Source organism: Poromitra crassiceps (assembly GCF_964638095.1).
Source record: "Poromitra crassiceps genome assembly, chromosome: 2".
Classification (NCBI taxonomy): domain Eukaryota; kingdom Metazoa; phylum Chordata; class Actinopteri; order Beryciformes; family Melamphaidae; genus Poromitra; species Poromitra crassiceps.
The window spans coordinates 71417737-71436334 of record NC_139624.1 but is presented as its reverse complement, the minus strand read 5'-3'; the positions used below and the strand labels follow the sequence as shown (position 1 = coordinate 71436334).

Below are 18598 nucleotides of genomic sequence, written 5' to 3'. Positions count from 1 at the left end.
GCGACATGTGTGTGTGTGTGTGTGTGTGTGTGTGTGTGTGTGTGTGTAACAGAGAGGTCTGTGCAGGCTAATCTCAGCACTTAAGGGAACAGAGCTCCAGCAGACAGCCTTCATAAACACTGTGGATTAATGGAAGAATGGATTAAACGAGCTAAAGCCTTAAGGGGTCAGAGTTCAGAGGTCAGGCTCTTTTTCATTTCACAGCGGTCCAGCAGGCCAGGCGGTTCCTCCCGCAGGAGGCTAGGCTAACTCTTGGGACACGTGTCTCTGCAGGATGTGGACGCAGTCGCTGGCAACATGAGCAGATGAGGGGGAAGGAGATGGGAATACTAGCAAAGGAGGACGAGGAGCAAATGAGTGGGGGATGAGAGGAAATGATGGTGGAGAAAAACAGCTGTAGAGGAGTGCTTCTCCAAAGACGTCATCTATCATGACGCACTGCCAGCACAGCTCTGCACACAGCAGCCAGCGATGTGCTCGGCCCCGCCTCTTTTTCCTACCCCATGCCCTCTGTCTTCTCCTTCCTGTTACGTCTTCTTCTCTCTCGCTTTCTCTTTTTTTTTGCTTGGCCATCTCTGCCGTGTGAAAAGGAGATCGATCAGATTATTTCTCTTCCGAGTTGTCAAGTTTGCGACAGTGTTGAGTGGATAAAAGTGGGTTATGTGCGAAATAGGAACGTATCACGTTCCTATTAGGTGATATATTTCCGGTGGCCGCGGAGAGCTTAAATAAAGGGACTGGCGACGTTTGTAAAATGTGTGTGACAGGGTTACATGCTGCCACTCCGACGTGCTGCCACTCCGACGTTCTGCCACTCCGAAATATCGGCACTCAGAAAGGGGGTCTATATTCCCTGTTTTTCACCTCTCCCAGCCCCCACGCCAAACCTAACCTCCCCCCATGCCTAAACCTAACCTCCCCCAGACCCTAACCCAAAACCTAACCTCTCCCACCCCCACGCCTAAACCTAAGGTCGGCATTGCGGCTTCTAAGGTGAACGACCGCCAGTCCGAATAATGGAAGTTAACGTTCGGAGTGGCAGCATGTCGGAAAGGCAGAGGAACCCCGTGTGACAGCATGTGTACGAGTGCGTGCGCCACAGAGAAAACTCTGGTCCGTGGCGTGACGGCTGAATTCCACACTGGGTGAGCTGGTGACATGTCCTCTGAATGGAATGAGTGTGAGGCCTTTCTGTCATTCCTCAGGTAATATCATCCTCAGCCTGGCTAGCCCCCTTAGCCTGGCTAGCCCCCTTAGCCTGGCTAGCCCTTGTGTGTATTTTGCACCATGTCTATAGCTCTACCCGTGTGTTACTGTAATGTCTCCTCCGTCTGTCTCCGGCAGGGCGAGGACAGGACAGCGGGCTAAGTCAACTTTAGTGTCTCGGAGGTGTGTTGAATTATGCAAGCCCCCCCCCCCGGGCAGAGGACAAAGACTTATATTGTTTTTTCCCTATGACTGATCGAATAGCCTGGTTACACATGTGTCAGCACCTCTTGCGTGAACCGTCATAATGTGCCAGCCGCTTAAGAGCTTTACCAAACAACCCGAGAAAATGTCGATCCCCTCTTCCACGAGCGCTGCCTTCCAAGCCGACTGTGGTCAGGAAATGTCTGTCAGATAAGAGTGAACTGGGGGAAGAAAGAGGCTTGGCTTTGCTGGGAGAGAAGGGAACATGCGACGAGGCCTCATACTGTCTCGGGTTCAACAAGATGTTCTGTCGGGATTTCTGACACGATGTTCTGCAATGACATGGATGTGCCTGTGGTGTGGAACGGGAATAAAGAAGGCTAGTTTACCCTCGCTCCACCAGGAATGTGTCCCTCCAGACTTTGGGTTTCCGGTTGGGTTTGAATCTGGGAAAACAAAAAAGCACAAAGTTTATAGAATTCATATGGCCTGTGCAGCTTCACCATCAGCTATGTCGGTCGCACCACCAGCCAACATCATGCAAGTCGATCACACCAAGAGACTTTGTGGGGGTCAAGAGGCCTTCTGAAGTGAACACCGGGAAATATGTGAATGTGAAGAAACGTGTTGGAAATCACCGCAAATGCCTTCTCAGCATTAAATGGAATACCTCTAAGTCCTTTTTGTTGCGCTGAAAATGTTTTCCGGTGCAACCGATTGTTTTTGATGTATTAATGTGTTGATTTTGATAGAGGGCAGAAGGTCTGGATGATCTCATTTGACCTTCCATCAGTACCCAACAGCCAATCATCATTCAACTAGAAAACTTCAAATTCAAAGAGAAAGTTCACGGGGAGAAGCTCAAAGAATCCCAGCCAAAAGCCCCACAGCTGAGAAGAATCACCCAAATTGCACTTGAACCCACGTTTTGCAAAAGCTGGGGCAGAAGCAATTATTCCGGCTGAACAACTTTGCGTTTGCTCAAGAGCGACTACTGAATAACTAACCCTACTGAATGGAAGTGAAGCACATCTTATGATGCACATGACACCAAGTCATGATTGTGTGCCGTGTTTACTGTTGACATGACAGCATGTCATGATGGGGCCATACCAACCTGTTGCCAGTCTTCTCCTGCTCCAGCAGCTTAAGGATGGACTTCCCATCCATGTCTGGAGGGGTGTCCAGCCCGGCAATGTGAAGAATGGTGGGAGCCAGGTCAATGTTCAGCACCAGATGAGGATTACTGAAGAGGCACACACATCAAACGTTACTTCAGCTTCTGCCATATGCATCAGTTGATGTACACTGGTAAAAGCAATAAGCTCAATAAGTGAGGATTGCACCCACACATTGTTGAACTTTTACAGTGCAGTATTAAATGTTTGTTCAGGGTGATGGAACATTCGGAGATGTGGAGACAATGTGATGTTTGTGAGCTGCAGAAATCTGATGATTTGAGTGAGTGGCTGCTCTTACACGGCCCCTGGCTCCACGTTGGGTCCTCTCAGGAAGAAGGGCACTCGGATGTCAAAGTCGTAAGGCATGGACTTGCCTTTGACCAGGCCAAACTGACCGATGTGGTAGCCATGGTCTGCGGTGTAGATGATGTAAGTGTTGTCCAGCTCTCCAGTTTCTATTAGCATCTCATAAACCTGGGAGATGAAATGAATGATTAGATAATTAATGAGCTAATTAATGACTCTAGTAACATAGTTAGATCATTAATTAGATAATTAATGACTATAGTAACATAGTTAGATCATTAATTAGATAATTAATGACTATAGTAACATAGTTAGTACACATGAGCTTTCCAAAATGAAGGATTCATGATTGAGAGAGAGTGGCCTGTATACTATAATAAGTTGCGCGGGTTTGCTATGGCCTCGCCCGCCCTGCAGCTCACCGAGCTGGCCCTGCAGCTTGCATACGCAGCTCGGCCGCTGCGCGGCCTCGCCCGCCATGCAGCCCGACCGCTGTGCGGGCTCACCTGCTCTTATGACATCACTGCCGCTGCCCACATTGTCCCTTTTATAGATAGATAGATAGACAGAGAGATAGATAGATAGAGACATAGATAGGTAGATAGATAGATAGATAGATAGATAGACAGATAGATAGATAGATAGATAGATAGATAGATAGATAGATAGATAGATAGATAGATAGATAGATAGAGACATAGATAGGTAGATAGATAGATAGATAGATAGATAGATAGATAGATAGATAGAGACATAGATAGGTAGATAGATAGATAGAGACATAGATAGATAGACAGACAGACAGATAGATAGATAGATAGATAGACAGACAGACAGACAGACAGACAGATAGATAGATAGACAGATAGATAGATAGATAGATAGATAGACAGACAGACAGATAGATAGATAGATAGATAGATAGATAGATAGATAGATAGATAGATAGATAGATAGATAGATAGATAGACAGACAGACAGACAGACAGACAGACGGATAGATAGATAGATTATATAAGAGTGTCCATAGAGAATTGACCTTCTGCACTGAGTCATCCACAGACATGAGGGTCTGCAGCCTCTTCCGGTGTAGAAAATTGGTGAACTCCATGTGGATGGGTCTCATGGGGCCGGTGTACTGCATGATCCAGTGTTTGTCCATGTTGGGGGCATAGTTGTAGCTGGGGGTGCTAGGGAGGAAGCAAGGACAACATACATACCAAAGGTTATTATGACACAAGTGTTAGGACCAATGCAACATATATCATGTGTCTGATAGAGTCACATACAGGTACAAAAGCAAAACAAACAAACAAAAAACTGGCCAGCAGGCACCTGTCTGCTGCTTTTCACAAAGTGTTCCTCAGTAACAGGTGACCTGTCTGCTGCTTTTCACAAAGTGTTCCTCAGTAACAGGTGACCTGTCTGCTGCTTTTCACAAAGTGTTCCTCAGTAACAGGTGACCTGTCTGCTACTTTTCACAAAGTGTTCCTCAGTAACAGGTGACCTGTCTGCTGCTTTTCACAAAGTGTTCCTCAGTAACAGGTGACCTGTCTGCTGCTTTTCACAAAGTGTTCCTCAGTAACAGGTGACCTGTCTGCTGCTTTTCACAAAGTGTTCCTCAGTAACAGGTGACCTGTCTGCTACTTTTCACAAAGAGTTCCTCAGTAACAGGTGACCTGTCTGCTACTTTTCACAAAGTGTTCCTCAGTAACAGGTGACCTGTCTGCTACTTTTCACAAAGTGTTCCTCAGTAACAGGTGACCTGTCTGCTACTTTTCACAAAGTGTTCCTCAGTAACAGGTGACCTGTCTGCTACTTTTCACAAAGTGTTCCTCAGTAACAGGTGACCTGTCTGCTACTTTTCACAAAGTGTTCCTCAGTAACAGGTGACCTGTCTGCTGCTTTTCACAAAGTGTTCCTCAGTAACAGGTGACCTGTCTGCTGCTTTTCACAAAGTGTTCCTCAGTAACAGGTGACCTGTCTGCTGCTTTTCACAAAGTGTTCCTCAGTAACAGGTGACCTGTCTGCTACTTTTCACAAAGTGTTCCTCAGTAACAGGTGACCTGTCTGCTACTTTTCACAAAGTGTTCCTCAGTAACAGGTGACCTGTCTGCTACTTTTCACAAAGTGTTCCTCAGTAACAGGTGACCTGTCTGCTACTTTTCACAAAGTGTTCCTCAGTAACAGGTGACCTGTCTGCTACTTTTCACAAAGTGTTCCTCAGTAACAGGTGACCTGTCTGCTACTTTTCACAAAGTGTTCCTCAGTAACAGGTGACCTGTCTGCTGCTTTTCACAAAGTGTTCCTCAGTAACAGGTGACCTGTCTGCTACTTTTCACAAAGTGTTCCTCAGTAACAGGTGACCTGTCTGCTACTTTTCACAAAGTGTTCCTCAGTAACAGGTGACCTGTCTGCTACTTTTCACAAAGTGTTCCTCAGTAACAGGTGACCTGTCTGCTGCTTTTCACAAAGTGTTCCTCAGTAACAGGTGACCTGTCTGCTACTTTTCACAAAGTGTTCCTCAGTAACAGGTGACCTGTCTGCTGCTTTTCACAAAGTGTTCCTCAGTAACAGGTGACCTGTCTGCTGCTTTTCACAAAGTGTTCCTCAGTAACAGGTGACCTGTCTGCTGCTTTTCACAAAGTGTTCCTCAGTAACAGGTGACCTGTCTGCTACTTTTCACAAAGTGTTCCTCAGTAACAGGTGACCTGTCTGCTGCTTTTCACAAAGTGTTCCTCAGTAACAGGTGACCTGTCTGCTACTTTTCACAAAGTGTTCCTCAGTAACAGGTGACCTGTCTGCTACTTTTCACAAAGTGTTCCTCAGTAACAGGTGACCTGTCTGCTGCTTTTCACAAAGTGTTCCTCAGTAACAGGTGACCTGTCTGCTACTTTTCACAAAGTGTTCCTCAGTAACAGGTGACCTGTCTGCTGCTTTTCACAAAGTGTTCCTCAGTAACAGGTGACCTGTCTGCTGCTTTTCACAAAGTGTTCCTCAGTAACAGGTGACCTGTCTGCTGCTTTTCACAAAGTGTTCCTCAGTAACAGGTGACCTGTCTGCTACTTTTCACAAAGTGTTCCTCAGTAACAGGTGACCTGTCTGCTGCTTTTCACAAAGTGTTCCTCAGTAACAGGTGACCTGTCTGCTACTTTTCACAAAGTGTTCCTCAGTAACAGGTGACCTGTCTGCTACTTTTCACAAAGTGTTCCTCAGTAACAGGTGACCTGTCTGCTGCTTTTCACAAAGTGTTCCTCAGTAACAGGTGACCTGTCTGCTGCTTTTCACAAAGTGTTCCTCAGTAACAGGTGACCTGTCTGCTGCTTTTCACAAAGTGTTCCTCAGTAACAGGTGACCTGTCTGCTACTTTTCACAAAGTGTTCCTCAGTAACAGGTGACCTGTCTGCTGCTTTTCACAAAGTGTTCCTCAGTAACAGGTGACCTGTCTGCTGCTTTTCACAAAGTGTTCCTCAGTAACAGGTGACCTGTCTGCTGCTTTTCACAAAGTGTTCCTCAGTAACAGGTGACCTGTCTGCTGCTTTTCACAAAGTGTTCCTCAGTAACAGGTGACCTGTCTGCTGCTTTTCACAAAGTGTTCCTCAGTAACAGGTGACCTGTGGGTTCTCTAACCTGCTGTCTACTGTATGTGACAAACATCAATAACGTGCCTGTTTGTTGAGGGAAATGTCTCCATGCTCAGCAGCTCAGCAGCACGCTAGCTGTTTTTCTACACCTCCCATCTCTCCCCTCACACAGAGACCAGAGGCTCCGTGCTCCACTGCGCTCTCTTGGCCCAGATAAGTCATTTGAGGGTTGGCACATGCTTAAGAAAATAATAGGCCCCCAAAGTCAAGTTTGCAACAACTTCTGGAGCAAAAACTCAATAAGTCACGGTCATTTGAAATGGGGGAGGAATGAAAAGGGTGGATACACACACACACACAGCGAGAGGGAGGGAGGGAGGGAGAAAGAGTGTTTGTGGAGTTGCGGCTGAGAGAGGCAGTTCACCTGTCTGTTGTGGTATGGGGTTGTTGTGAGGAGGAGGAGGAGGAGGGGCTGAACACCCACACGCCTGCCTGAGTATGAAGCTGATGTTTGTGTCTGGGAGTCTTCTGTGGTTCTATGTCCATGACAAAAGTACACTGAATAGTATAACTATAGCCCCAGCAACCAAATCAAGTTTAGACCCAGAATGCGATGTCCGCAGTGTTCCTGGAATTCTGCAATGACCAGGAAATAATTTCCTTTCCAATTTGGAAGTAGTTAATTCTTAGAATAGCGTATAAATTAAGAGGACTGGGTTCCACCCTTTATAAGCACCCCTGGACGAGCTATCCAGGCTTAGATACTTAATGAAGACCTGCTATGGGAGCTGCTCTGCTCTGATTGAGTGAGCTGCCTTCTGCCCTCTCCTCCTCAGGCCTTCTTTGTGCAAAGGGTGAACTCTTCACCCACCCAGCCAGGCGGTCTAATAAGCCCCACAAAGGGACCTGTCTCTGGGCACTGGGCCACCAAGGTATGGGGCCCTGGGCACCGGGGGACCAGGAATGCAGGGGTCAGTGGAATGAAGCCAGTCCCTATAGGAGAGGTCACACCTGCCACCTGTCACACATAGGTTGGTGTTTTGTGGTGTTAGCCATGGATTAGAACAGTGCAAAGGCCCGGGTGCTCACATCAGAACCATACAAACCCTCCACATGGTACCATTCAGCATGGGCTATAGTGCTGTGGTGAAGGTCTTAGCTCAACATGGATTTACTGGCTTTCCCTAAAGCAACTCGCTGAGCTATGTCCAGAATAGCTTTACTTTCAGTCAGTTTTAGACAGACCTGACACTGAGAAAAACCAAACCACACATCTCACAACGTTTTTAGAGTGTAGTGAGCGAGTCGCTAGCTAAGCTAACCCTAGCTTACATCTGAGAGAGACAGGGTAAAAAAACACCTTGGCTGAGGAATGTTAATGACATTAACATCAAACCCACCCCTATTATTGCTCCTGTCAAAAGAACAGACGCCGGTTTGATTTACGAGCTGGCTCCTCTCTTTTACTGCCACACAGTCTCACAGTCTCTTCCCCGCACCATGCATTACAGATTAGCTGGATATGGCTTCCACAGCCAAGAGAGAGTCTCTGCGCAGACGAGGCTGCACTCAGGATTTTCCATTACCTGGGCTGAGGTGGTGGATGGACCTTCCCTATAACAGTTATTGTAGGGTGTTACCAAACCTCTTTAAAACCAACCCCAAACAGTGCCTCAAATAGAACGATGTGCGAAAAACAGACAAAATACTTCTCCTCTACGAAGAAGCTTTTGTGTCATATTTGGTCATTACATGCAAAGTCCGCAAACTGCGCCTACGACTTTGTCCGTCCGTGTCAACCACCTGTCCCTCACTGCATTTTACACACACACACACACACACACACACACACACACACACACACACACACTTCACCTACACGCAATCACTGGGACAACCCCTTTCGTCACTCACTCCAGGGCCCCAGCTCCACCCCCTTTAGTCACTCCAGGGCCCCAGCTCCACCCCCTTTAGAAATAAATTAATAATGTCACAATGCACACAATGCATTCCTCACATCCCAGGAGCCGCAGGGAGAAACTCCTGATTGATATGGACAGGGTCAGGAAGTCCTCTGGGAATTACACAGGAGGGGGGGGGGCAGGAGGGAGACGGGTGCAGGGGCGACAGGGCACGTTGCCATGGAGACGGGTGCAGGGGCGACAGGGCACGTTGCCATGGAACGACCCAGAGTATCGGAGCTGCTGCCACAGCTTCAGCGATGAGAGATGTGGGAGGCCAATGTGGGTTTGGCATGAGAGGAGCGCTCCATAAAAAAACACCCATCCCCGATCTTCTCGCTGGTATGTGCCCCAGCTATTCTTGGATGATAAATCATTTTGATTCCACGCTCGCCCGAGTCGTCGAACCCGAGCAGCTTCTCAGCAACCTGTCATCACCGGCGATGAGGGGCGCGCACGCTGTCATAATGTTTTGCAAATGGAGGTACACCAAATCATAAAAAGTGCAATTGTTTTTTAGTGAGAAAAATTCCAAGTAGCAGCAGCAGACTCTCCAGAGTCTGTGAATGTCTGACTAGGAGTATTTCTGCGTGTATCATTTATATGTCCATTCCTTTACCAGCGGTGTCATGTTAAGCTACATTGTGGCTTTGGATGGTACTGCAATACAGCATGTGGTTCAGTGTGACCTACATGTGTTGCGAGGCGTTGGGGAACAGCTCAGAGAACTGTGGCGCTGAGTCCTCTGGGCCATGGGGGGCAGCGTGGCTGATGACCATCATCACAGGGCGGTGGGGGTACATCCTCTTGGACATGCGGAAATAGTTGATGCTGTCGTTGGTGATCAGATCTGTGAAATAGTCCTGGAAACAAGAAACAAAAAGCAAGAATATGTTAACAAGGCATATTATGATAGGGCTCAAATCCCATCTAGGCCGCTACAAGTGAAGGAGGGATTATGAAAAATCCAAATCAACAGAAGCATTGATCAAATCAGTTGCAACAACACGTCCAGACCACTGGTCCAGACACGTTGCTTTCACTAGTCCAGTCATTTTGAAATCAGTGGAGAGGGGCCAGTGGGCCATGAAGAGGGGCCATTGAGGGCAGTACGGTACCAATCTGTGGAGTCAACAGCTGGCAGCTTGCCTGTGTGTGCGTGAGTATGTGCTTGTTTTGTGTGTGTGTGTGTGTGTGTGTGTATGTGTGTGTGTATGTGTGTGTGTGTGTGTGTGTGTGTGTGTGTGTGTGTGTGTGTGTGTGTGTGTGTGTGTGTGTGTGTGTGCGTGTCTGTGTCTGTGTCTGTGCGTGCGTGCGTGCGTGCGTGTGTGTGAACTGCTGCCTCATCAGTGAATCTCTGCAGTACTGGATGTGACACCACTTGATGGTGAGAGAAGCCTGGTATGTTGTTATGACAGCTTCCTCCCTCTACTCCTCTCTACCACACTCTCTCTCTCTCTCTCTCTCTCTCTCTCTCTCACTGTGCTCACCCTCTACTCCTCTCTGTGGAAGCCTCTCTCTCTCTCTCACTGTGCTCGCTCTCTCTCACTGTGCTCACCCTCTACTCCTCTCTGTGGAAGCCTCTCTCTCTCTCTCACTGTGCTCGCCCTCTACTCCTCTCTGTGGAAGCCTCTCTCTCTCTCTCACTGTGCTCGCCCTCTACTCCTCTCTGTGGAAGCCTCTCTCTCTCTCTCACTGTGCTCGCCCTCTACTCCTCTCTGTGGAAGCCTCTCTCTCTCTCTCTCTCTCTCACTGTGCTCGCCCTCTACTCCTCTCTGTGGAAGCCTCTCTCTCTCTCTCACTGTGCTCGCCCTCTACTCCTCTCTGTGGAAGCCTCTCTCTCTCTCTCTCTCACTGTGCTCGCCCTCTACTCCTCTCTGTGGAAGCCTCTCTCTCTCTCTCTTTCTCTCACTGTGCTTGATTCCATGCTATCTAATGGAATGGGCAGTGAAAGGACAAGTGTCAATTTTCAGCCAAATCAAGTGTTTAAATGTTTGCTCTCAAGGGCTTAGACCAAGGGGGTAGCTCTGTTTGTGGAAAATTAAGCCAATGCGGAAGTGGCTTAAACCTGCATTCTTTCTAATGGCCAGCAGGGGGTGACTCCACTGCTGCAAAAAGAAGTCAGATGCATGTGAGTCAATGGGAAAATGACCCTACTTCTCAATTGATTTATTACCTCAAACAATTTCCTAATGAGTTGATGGTCTCAATCTCTAGTTTCAAGTCTTCTTCAATACAGCATGATGTTCATCTTGTAAATCATGGTCCCGTTTGGAGTCAAATAGAATGTATTTGATGATATATTTAATAGATGATAAAGCAGACTATGTTTTGGGGCATGGTTGACAGGTTCAGTGATGGCGCAGCTCGCCGATCACGGACCAACAGCAGGCGTTGCTGCTGCGGCTCTGTGGGAAACCCCTGGTCTCGCACTCGCTGCTTCTGGCTCCAAATGCAAAAACTCAAGGCTTCAAAACGGCAGTTCAAAAACCCAATGGGTGACGTCATCACGTTAGCTACGTCCATATTTATTATACGGTCTACGGCTTCGACTTGGGAGATTTGGCATTGTCGTACATGCAACAATCCATTGGCCTGACTTTTTGATCAAAAGCTAGCCTCCAGGCGTGATGCAGTCTTTTACATGTACGTCACACCCTCCCACTAAAATCACAATGCCATTTGCCAAGATTCCACAGCAGTTATTGAAGCATTCTACCTGCACGCTGCCATGCTACGCTGGCTGCCTGGCACACAACACGCAGCAGGGAGTGCCAGCGTCAGAATGAAAGGGTAAAGGGTGATTTCCCTCAAATGTCAGAAGTGGGTTTGGCTGATTCATCCTGTCTCTATTAATAGGCTTTTATGGGGCAGCTTTAATGACCTGGCGCTCGCACATGCCCACAGAGGCTGGCGATTGCGTGCACATGGCACAGCAGCAGTTGCCATACTGGTTTCATCTGTGCTGCCAACTCTGCATCATCTGAGCCACTGCTGCTGAGGAGGCCTCTGGCAGGTCAAACGGAAGTGACGGTGTCAATAGTGCACAATTAGTGCACTATTGTGATCACCTTGGGATGGGTCAAATTTATCACTAATACGCGGATGATCATTATAACCGATTTTTTCCTTTTTCTGTATTTCTCATGGAGATTACCATCTAATTGACATATGTATTACATGAATACAATACATATAAATACATGAATACAGTACAAATATGTCTTACATGTATACAGTACATATAAAGTAAAGGAATGTTATTGACTTTAAAAATCCATACAGTAACTTAGGCCTCCAGCTGTTTCAAACACAGTGGTCTCACATAGACAGACATCTCTGCACAGACAGAGATGCTGTGATCTCTCCACAGGCAGAGAAGCTGTGATCTCTCCACAGGCAGAGAAGCTGTGATCTCTCCACAGGCAGAGAAGCTGTGATCTCTCCACAGGCAGAGAAGCTGTGATCTCTCCACAGGCAGAGATGCTGTGATCTCTCCACAGGCAGAGAAGCTGTGATCTCTCCACAGGCAGAGAAGCTGTGATCTCTCCACAGACAGAGAAGCTGTGATCTCTCCACAGGCAGAGAAGCTGTGATCTCTCCACAGACAGAGAAGCTGTGATCTCTCCACAGGCAGAGAAGCTGTGATCTCTCCACAGGCAGAGAAGCTGTGAGCTCTCCACAGACAGAGATACTGTGATCTCTCCACAGACAGAGATACTGTGATCTCTCCACAGACAGAGATGCTGTGATCTCTCCACAGACAGATATACTGTGATCTCTCCACAGACAGAGATGCTGTGATCTCTCCACAGACAGAGAAGCTGTGATCTCTCCACAGACAGAGATGCTGTGATCTCTCCACAGACAAAGATGCTGTGATCTCTCCACAGACAGAGATGCTGTGATCTCTCCACAGGCAGAGAAGCTGTGATCTCTCCACAGACAGAGATGCTGTGATCTCTCCACAGGCAGAGAAGCTGTGATCTCTCCACAGACAGAGAAGCTGTGATCTCTCCACAGACAGATATGCTGTGATCTCTCCACAGACAAAGATGCTGTGATCTCTCCACAGACAGAGATGCTGTGATCTCTCCACAGGCAGAGAAGCTGTGATCTCTCCACAGACAGAGATGCTGTGATCTCTCCACAGACAGAGATGCTGTGATCTCTCCACAGACAGAGATGCTGTGATCTCTCCACAGGCAGAGAAGCTGTGATCTCTCCACAGACAGAGATGCTGTGATCTCTCCACAGACAGAGATGCTGTGATCTCTCCACAGACAGAGAAGCTGTGAGCTCTCCATAAACAGACAGACATGCACCGAGTATCGCTGCTGTATCTCATTGGCTCATTTTTGTCAGTTTGTAAGTAAAGAAATAATAAAATTACTGTAATAAAAAAAAAAAAATCATTGTTCTCAGGTGGGACAAGGCTCAAAATGATCACTGTAAGCGAAGTATTGATCACTATAAGTGAGTTATTTAAACAGCATGTGTATAGGAATGATTCAGAACCAAGCTTTTTGATCACTATAAGCGTGATCACTATAACCGTGATCACTTACACATCGGGAGCGTTTTTTTCGTGCGATTAATTCGCACGTCAATAATATTTTCCGAACCTATATCAGTTAATGCAACCATGCATACCAACGGCGAAGTTTCGCTGAGCGTTATTGCGGTGTTTATTTTTTCGAACCACGGTCGATTTTTCAGAAATTCGCTTCCGACGTGTACACATCTGTGGCTGTGATTGACAGGTGGGTCAAAACTCGCAACCCAATTTCGTGCTGTATATTCGCATCGCTCTTGATGTGTAAGGACCTTAAACGTGATCACTATAAGCGTGATCACTATAAGCAGATTCCACTGTAACATGAAATGGTCATCAAGGTGAAGAACTTCATTCTCCTGTGAACCATTCGTAGCTGATTAGTACTAAGTGGCATCATCTCACATAATGGTTGCTTTCTCACTAGACTCAGTCCTCAGTCTCTCTCCGCTTCGCTCCACTAGAGACTGAGGACTTTTTCCCAGCTTTCATTGTTCAAACTGGGTGGAAACAAGTGGGGAGTAAAAAAAAAAAAAACTCTGCATCGCAAAACCACTCCAAAGTATCCTCTGTATTGGAACCATGTTCAATTGCGTTGTCCCTATCAAAGAAAAGAAAAGAAGAGGTGTGTCCTGGACAAAGGGGCGTAGGTTTGTAAGGTGTGTCCTGGACAAAGGGGCGTAGGTTTGTAAAGTGTGTCCTGGCCAAAGGGGCCTAGGTTTGTAAAGTGTATCCTGGACAAAGGCACGTAGGTTTGTAAAGTGTGTCCTGGACAAAGGCGCGTAGGTTTGTAAAGTGTGTCCTGGACAAAGGGGCGTAGGTTTGTAAAGTGTGTCCTGGACAAAGGCGCGTAGGTTTGTAAAGTGTGTCCTGGACAAAGGCGCGTAGGTTTGTAAAGTGTGTCCTGGACAAAGGGGCGTAGGTTTGTAAGGTGTGTCCTGGACAAAGGGGCGTAGGTTTGTAAAGTGTGTCCTGGACAAAGGGGCATAGGTTTGTAAGGTTTGTAAAGTGTGTCCTGGACAAAGGCGCATAGGTTTGTAAAGTGTGTCCTGGACAAAGGGGCGTAGGTTTGTAAGGTGTGTCCTGGACAAAGGGGCGTAGGTTTGTAAATTGTGTCCTGGACAAAGGGGCATAGGTTTGTAAGGTTTGTAAAGTGTGTCCTGGACAAAGGGGCGTAGGTTTGTAAGGTGTGTCCTGGACAAAGGGGTGTAGGTTTGTAAAGTGGGTCCTGGACAAAGGGGCATAGGTTTGTAAGGTTTGTAAAGTGTGTCCTGGACAAAGGGGCGTAGGTTTGTAAGGTGTGTCCTGGACAAAGGGGCGTAGGTTTGTAAAGTGTGTCCTGGACAAAGGGGCGTAGGTTTGTAAAGTGTGTCCTGGACAAAGGGGCGTAGGTTTGTAAAGTGTGTCCTGGACAAAGGCGCGTAGGTTTGTTAAGTGTGTCCTGGACAAAGGCGCGTAGGTTTGTAAAGTGTGTCCTGGACAAAGGGGCGTAGGTTTGTAAGGTGTGTCCTGGACAAAGGGGCGTAGGTTTGTAAAGTGTGTCCTGGACAAAGGGGCATAGGTTTGTAAGGTTTGTAAAGTGTGTCCTGGACAAAGGCGCGTAGGTTTGTAAAGTGTGTCCTGGACAAAGGGGCGTAGGTTTGTAAGGTGTGTCCTGGACAAAGGGGCGTAGGTTTGTAAATTGTGTCCTGGACAAAGGGGCATAGGTTTGTAAGGTTTGTAAAGTGTGTCCTGGACAAAGGGGCGTAGGTTTGTAAGGTGTGTCCTGGACAAAGGGGCGTAGGTTTGTAAAGTGTGTCCTGGACAAAGGGGCATAGGTTTGTAAGGTTTGTAAAGTGTGTCCTGGACAAAGGGGCGTAGGTTTGTAAGGTGTGTCCTGGACAAAGGGGCGTAGGTTTGTAAAGTGTGTCCTGGACAAAGGGGCGTAGGTTTGTAAGGTTTGTAAAGTGTGTCCTGGACAAAGGGGCGTAGGTTTGTAAAGTGTGTCCTGGACAAAGGCGTGTAGGTTTATAAAGTGTGTCCTGGACAAAGGCGCGTAGGTTTGTAAAGTGTGTCCTGGACAAAGGGGCGTAGGTTTGTAAGGTGTGTCCTGGACAAAGGGGCGTAGGTTTGTAAAGTGTGTCCTGGACAAAGGGGCGTAGGTTTGTAAAGTGTGTCCTGGACAAAGGCGCGTAGGTTTGTAAAGTGTGTCCTGGACAAAGGGGCGTAGGTTTGTAAAGTGTGTCCTGGACAAAGGGGCGTAGATTTGTAAAGGGGGTTCTGGACAAAGGGGCGTAGGTTTGTAAGGTGTGTCCTGGACAAAGGGGCATAGGTTTGTAAAGTGTGTCCTGGACAAAGGAGCGTAGGTTTGTAAAGTGTGTCCTGGACAAAGGCGCGTAGGTTTGTAAAGTGTGTCCTGGACAAAGGCGCGTAGGTTTATAAAGTGTGTCCTGGACAAAGGGGCGTAAGTTTGTGGTTCAAGTCCTATCTTCAAGACAGGAAGTACCTCGTCTCCATTGGCAATTACACATCTGACCTAACTAGGATGACTTGTGGGGTGCCTCAAGGATCCATTATGGGGCCCGTTCTCTTCAACCTTTATATGCTTCCTCTATGCCTAATTATGCAAAAAAACAAAGTAGCCTATCATAACTATGCAGACGACACTCAGTTGTATATAACTCTTTCCTCAGCTGACTATGCCCCCATAGAATCATTGTGCCAGTGCATTGATCAAATAAATAACTGGATGTGCCAGAATTTCCTACAGCTAAACAAAGACAAAACTGAGGTGATCGTCTTTGGCCCCAAAGAACAAAGGCTTAAAATCACTGTACGCCTTGAGTCTCTATCCCTGAAGCCTAAGGATCAAGTCAAAAATCTTGGAGTTATTATTGATTCCGATCTCAACTTTAACTCCCACATTAAGTCAATTAGAAAATCAGCTTTTTATCATCTTAAAAATATAGCAAGAATTAGGGGATACATGTCCAGACAGGATCTAGAAAAACTAATTCACGCCTTCATTTATAGTAGGTTAGACTACTGCAATAGCCTTTTTTCTGGTCTCTCCAAAAAAGAACTTAGGCAACTTCAACTCATCCAGAATGCTGCTGCTAGAGTTCTAACGAAGACTAAGAAAGCTGATCATATCACTCCAGTTCTTAAGTCCTTACACTGGTTGCCAGTGTGTCATAGAATAGATTTTAAAATACTGTTATTAGTCTATAAATCACTTAATGGCCTAGGCCCAAAATACATAGCTGAATTGCTCCCACGCTACGAACCGTCTAGAACTCTTAGGTCAACAGGGTCCAGCTTATTAACTGTCCCTAGGATCAAATCAAATCATGGGAAGGCTGCATTTACCCACTATGCTTCTGCTAGCTGGAACAAATTGCCTGAAGACCTCAGATCTGCCCCAACCTTACTTACTTTTAAAAATAGACTAAAGACTTTTATGTTTACCGTCGCTTTTAACTGCTGACACCTACTATGCAAACCCAATGAGTCCTCTATAATTTTTTAGCTCTTTCTACAACTGCTGCGCCTGTTGCTTAACTCATTGAGTGCCAGCCACTTTTGGAGAACGGACGCTCCCAGTGCCAGAGTTTCAGAGCGTTTTCAGTGATTTCTCGAGGCCCACAGAATATTGTGTGATATTACTATGTAAACACCGAACACGCACAAAGAACGATGAGACTCTGCAAAAAAAAGTTTATTGATACCATTTTCCGTTCTTTAGTTATGAGTCGGAGAAGATAGGTTGTTTTGAGCAAAAAGAGACGTTTCAAATTAGAAGCTGAGATATTCCGCCTTTTGTGAAATTAAGCATTTCAAGCACATTCACTGAGTCTGAAGCTAATATTTTCTGATGTAGTGACGTGGTGTAGTTGTGTGGTGCCCTGCGTGCCCCACCCCCCTCTCCCCCCCTCCCCCTCTCCCCCCCCTCAGCTGCAAACTCCTCCCCACACTAACACACAGCCTCACGCACCCAGTCTATTTTCGGAGCGCTCCGTTTTTGTGCGCCGGCTCCCAGCGCTACACGGAAAAGCCAAACCGGACTGCTGAGAATGGTTTGGCCCTTCGGCGTCGAGTGCTGCCTTTCTGGCGGCTAATCGTGTGGAGAAACTATGCAGACAGACAGACAGAGGCAGAGGGGCTCAGTTGTGGGCGCGGATTGACTGCTGTTCACAGCCAACGTCAGCTCCAGCCAGAGCCATCTATATGGCTCTGGCTGCAGCATGAGCGGTTTCTCTTTCATCACGGGGCTTTTTCCTGCTGTTTTCCTGACCTTTCTCTAATCTGGAGAGCACTGTCGCCACCTAATGGGTCTGTAAAATAGGTTCAATAGCTCCCATATTTTTATAGGAGATGTAATAGGCTTTGATCCACGTCCCACCGTCAAAAAACGCAATTGACGACAATCGTCGTCATTGGCACTCTACGTCACTAATCGAATTGACGACGATTGTCGTCATTGGCACTCAATGAGTTAATGCACTTTTTATACTCTTTTTTTTAAGTTTTGTTGTGATGCTTTTAAATGTCCATTTTATTCTCTTCTTTTCCTGTCAACCATTTTATGTGAAGCTGCTGCTTAATGAAGTTGCTTAATGCACTTTTTATACTCTTTTTTAAAGTTTTGTTGTGATGCTTTTAAATGTCCATTTTATTCTCTTCTTTTCTTTTCTTTTCCTGTCAACCATTTTATGTGAAGCACTTTGAATTGCCTCTGTGTATGAAATGTGCTATACAAATAAACTTGACTTGACTTGACTTGTAAAGTGTGTCCTGGACAAAGGGGCGTAGGTTTGTAAAGTTTGTCCTGGACAAAGGCACGTAGGTTTGTTAGCGGCTGTTCTCTGCTCTTTAAACAACTATTTTTGGACGAGAAGTCCCCAGAGACAATCGGGAGGCGGAGATCTCCAATTATCTGGCAGCCGCGACTAAATTCTCACAGACTCCATTTTGAATGTATGATGTTTTATAAGCTACATGGTCTGCTTGTTAACGAAGCAGTAAGTTGTACTTATTCCAAGCCTCTGGAGCGTTATTGGGAATTCGTGCTACCATTGATAACACTGACATACCACATCTAGCTAGCAAGCCAACTTTCTGCCTTACCTCCCTATTACAATTGTCTACTGTCATGGAATTTGAGGAAAGCTTAACACGTTGAGTGCCATAGCCGAGATATCTCGTCTTACATAATCCAACGCTTGAGTGCCAAAGCCGAGATATCTCGTCTTACATAAACATTTTTTTTTTTTGACGGTGGGACATCAAGCAACCCCTTTTACATCTTCGAGATCACTATTGGAGCAAGAGAATGTGTATAATCTATTTTACCGACCACTAAGTGGCGACAGTGCTCTCCTGACTAGAGGAAGGCAAGCATTTTTTTAACTTGTCACGCCATTCTCACCCCAGCCATTCTCATGAAAATGGATGGGGGAAAACGCTTTCGTTTTCGCGCTGATTGCTGGCGATGCGGGATTGCAAATTTACATAATAGATTACAGGTGGAACACACTTTGAAACACGCAGCATAAATATGACCAGAATCGCAAAAGCTTCTCTCAACCAAAACTCCAAGAAGCGAGCGACTCCATCCCGACT

The 18598-nt window shown here is 46.6% G+C and overlaps 1 protein-coding gene across 2 annotated transcripts in view; it reads right to left on the bottom strand.

The window, feature by feature from the left end:
- sulf1 (sulfatase 1) overlaps window positions 1-18598 on the bottom strand; it is a gene marked incomplete at its 5' end in the record, with an annotated part of 44884 nt that overhangs the window by 22297 nt on the left and 3989 nt on the right. For both annotated transcript variants that reach the window (XM_083650610.1, XM_083650609.1), the window contains 5 exons: window positions 1800-1856; window positions 2528-2656; window positions 2890-3065; window positions 3937-4087; window positions 9136-9305. In XM_083650610.1, the coding sequence (XP_083506736.1) occupies window positions 1800-1856; window positions 2528-2656; window positions 2890-3065; window positions 3937-4087; window positions 9136-9305 (683 nt within the window). The remainder of the gene's footprint in view (window positions 1-1799; window positions 1857-2527; window positions 2657-2889; window positions 3066-3936; window positions 4088-9135; window positions 9306-18598) is intronic.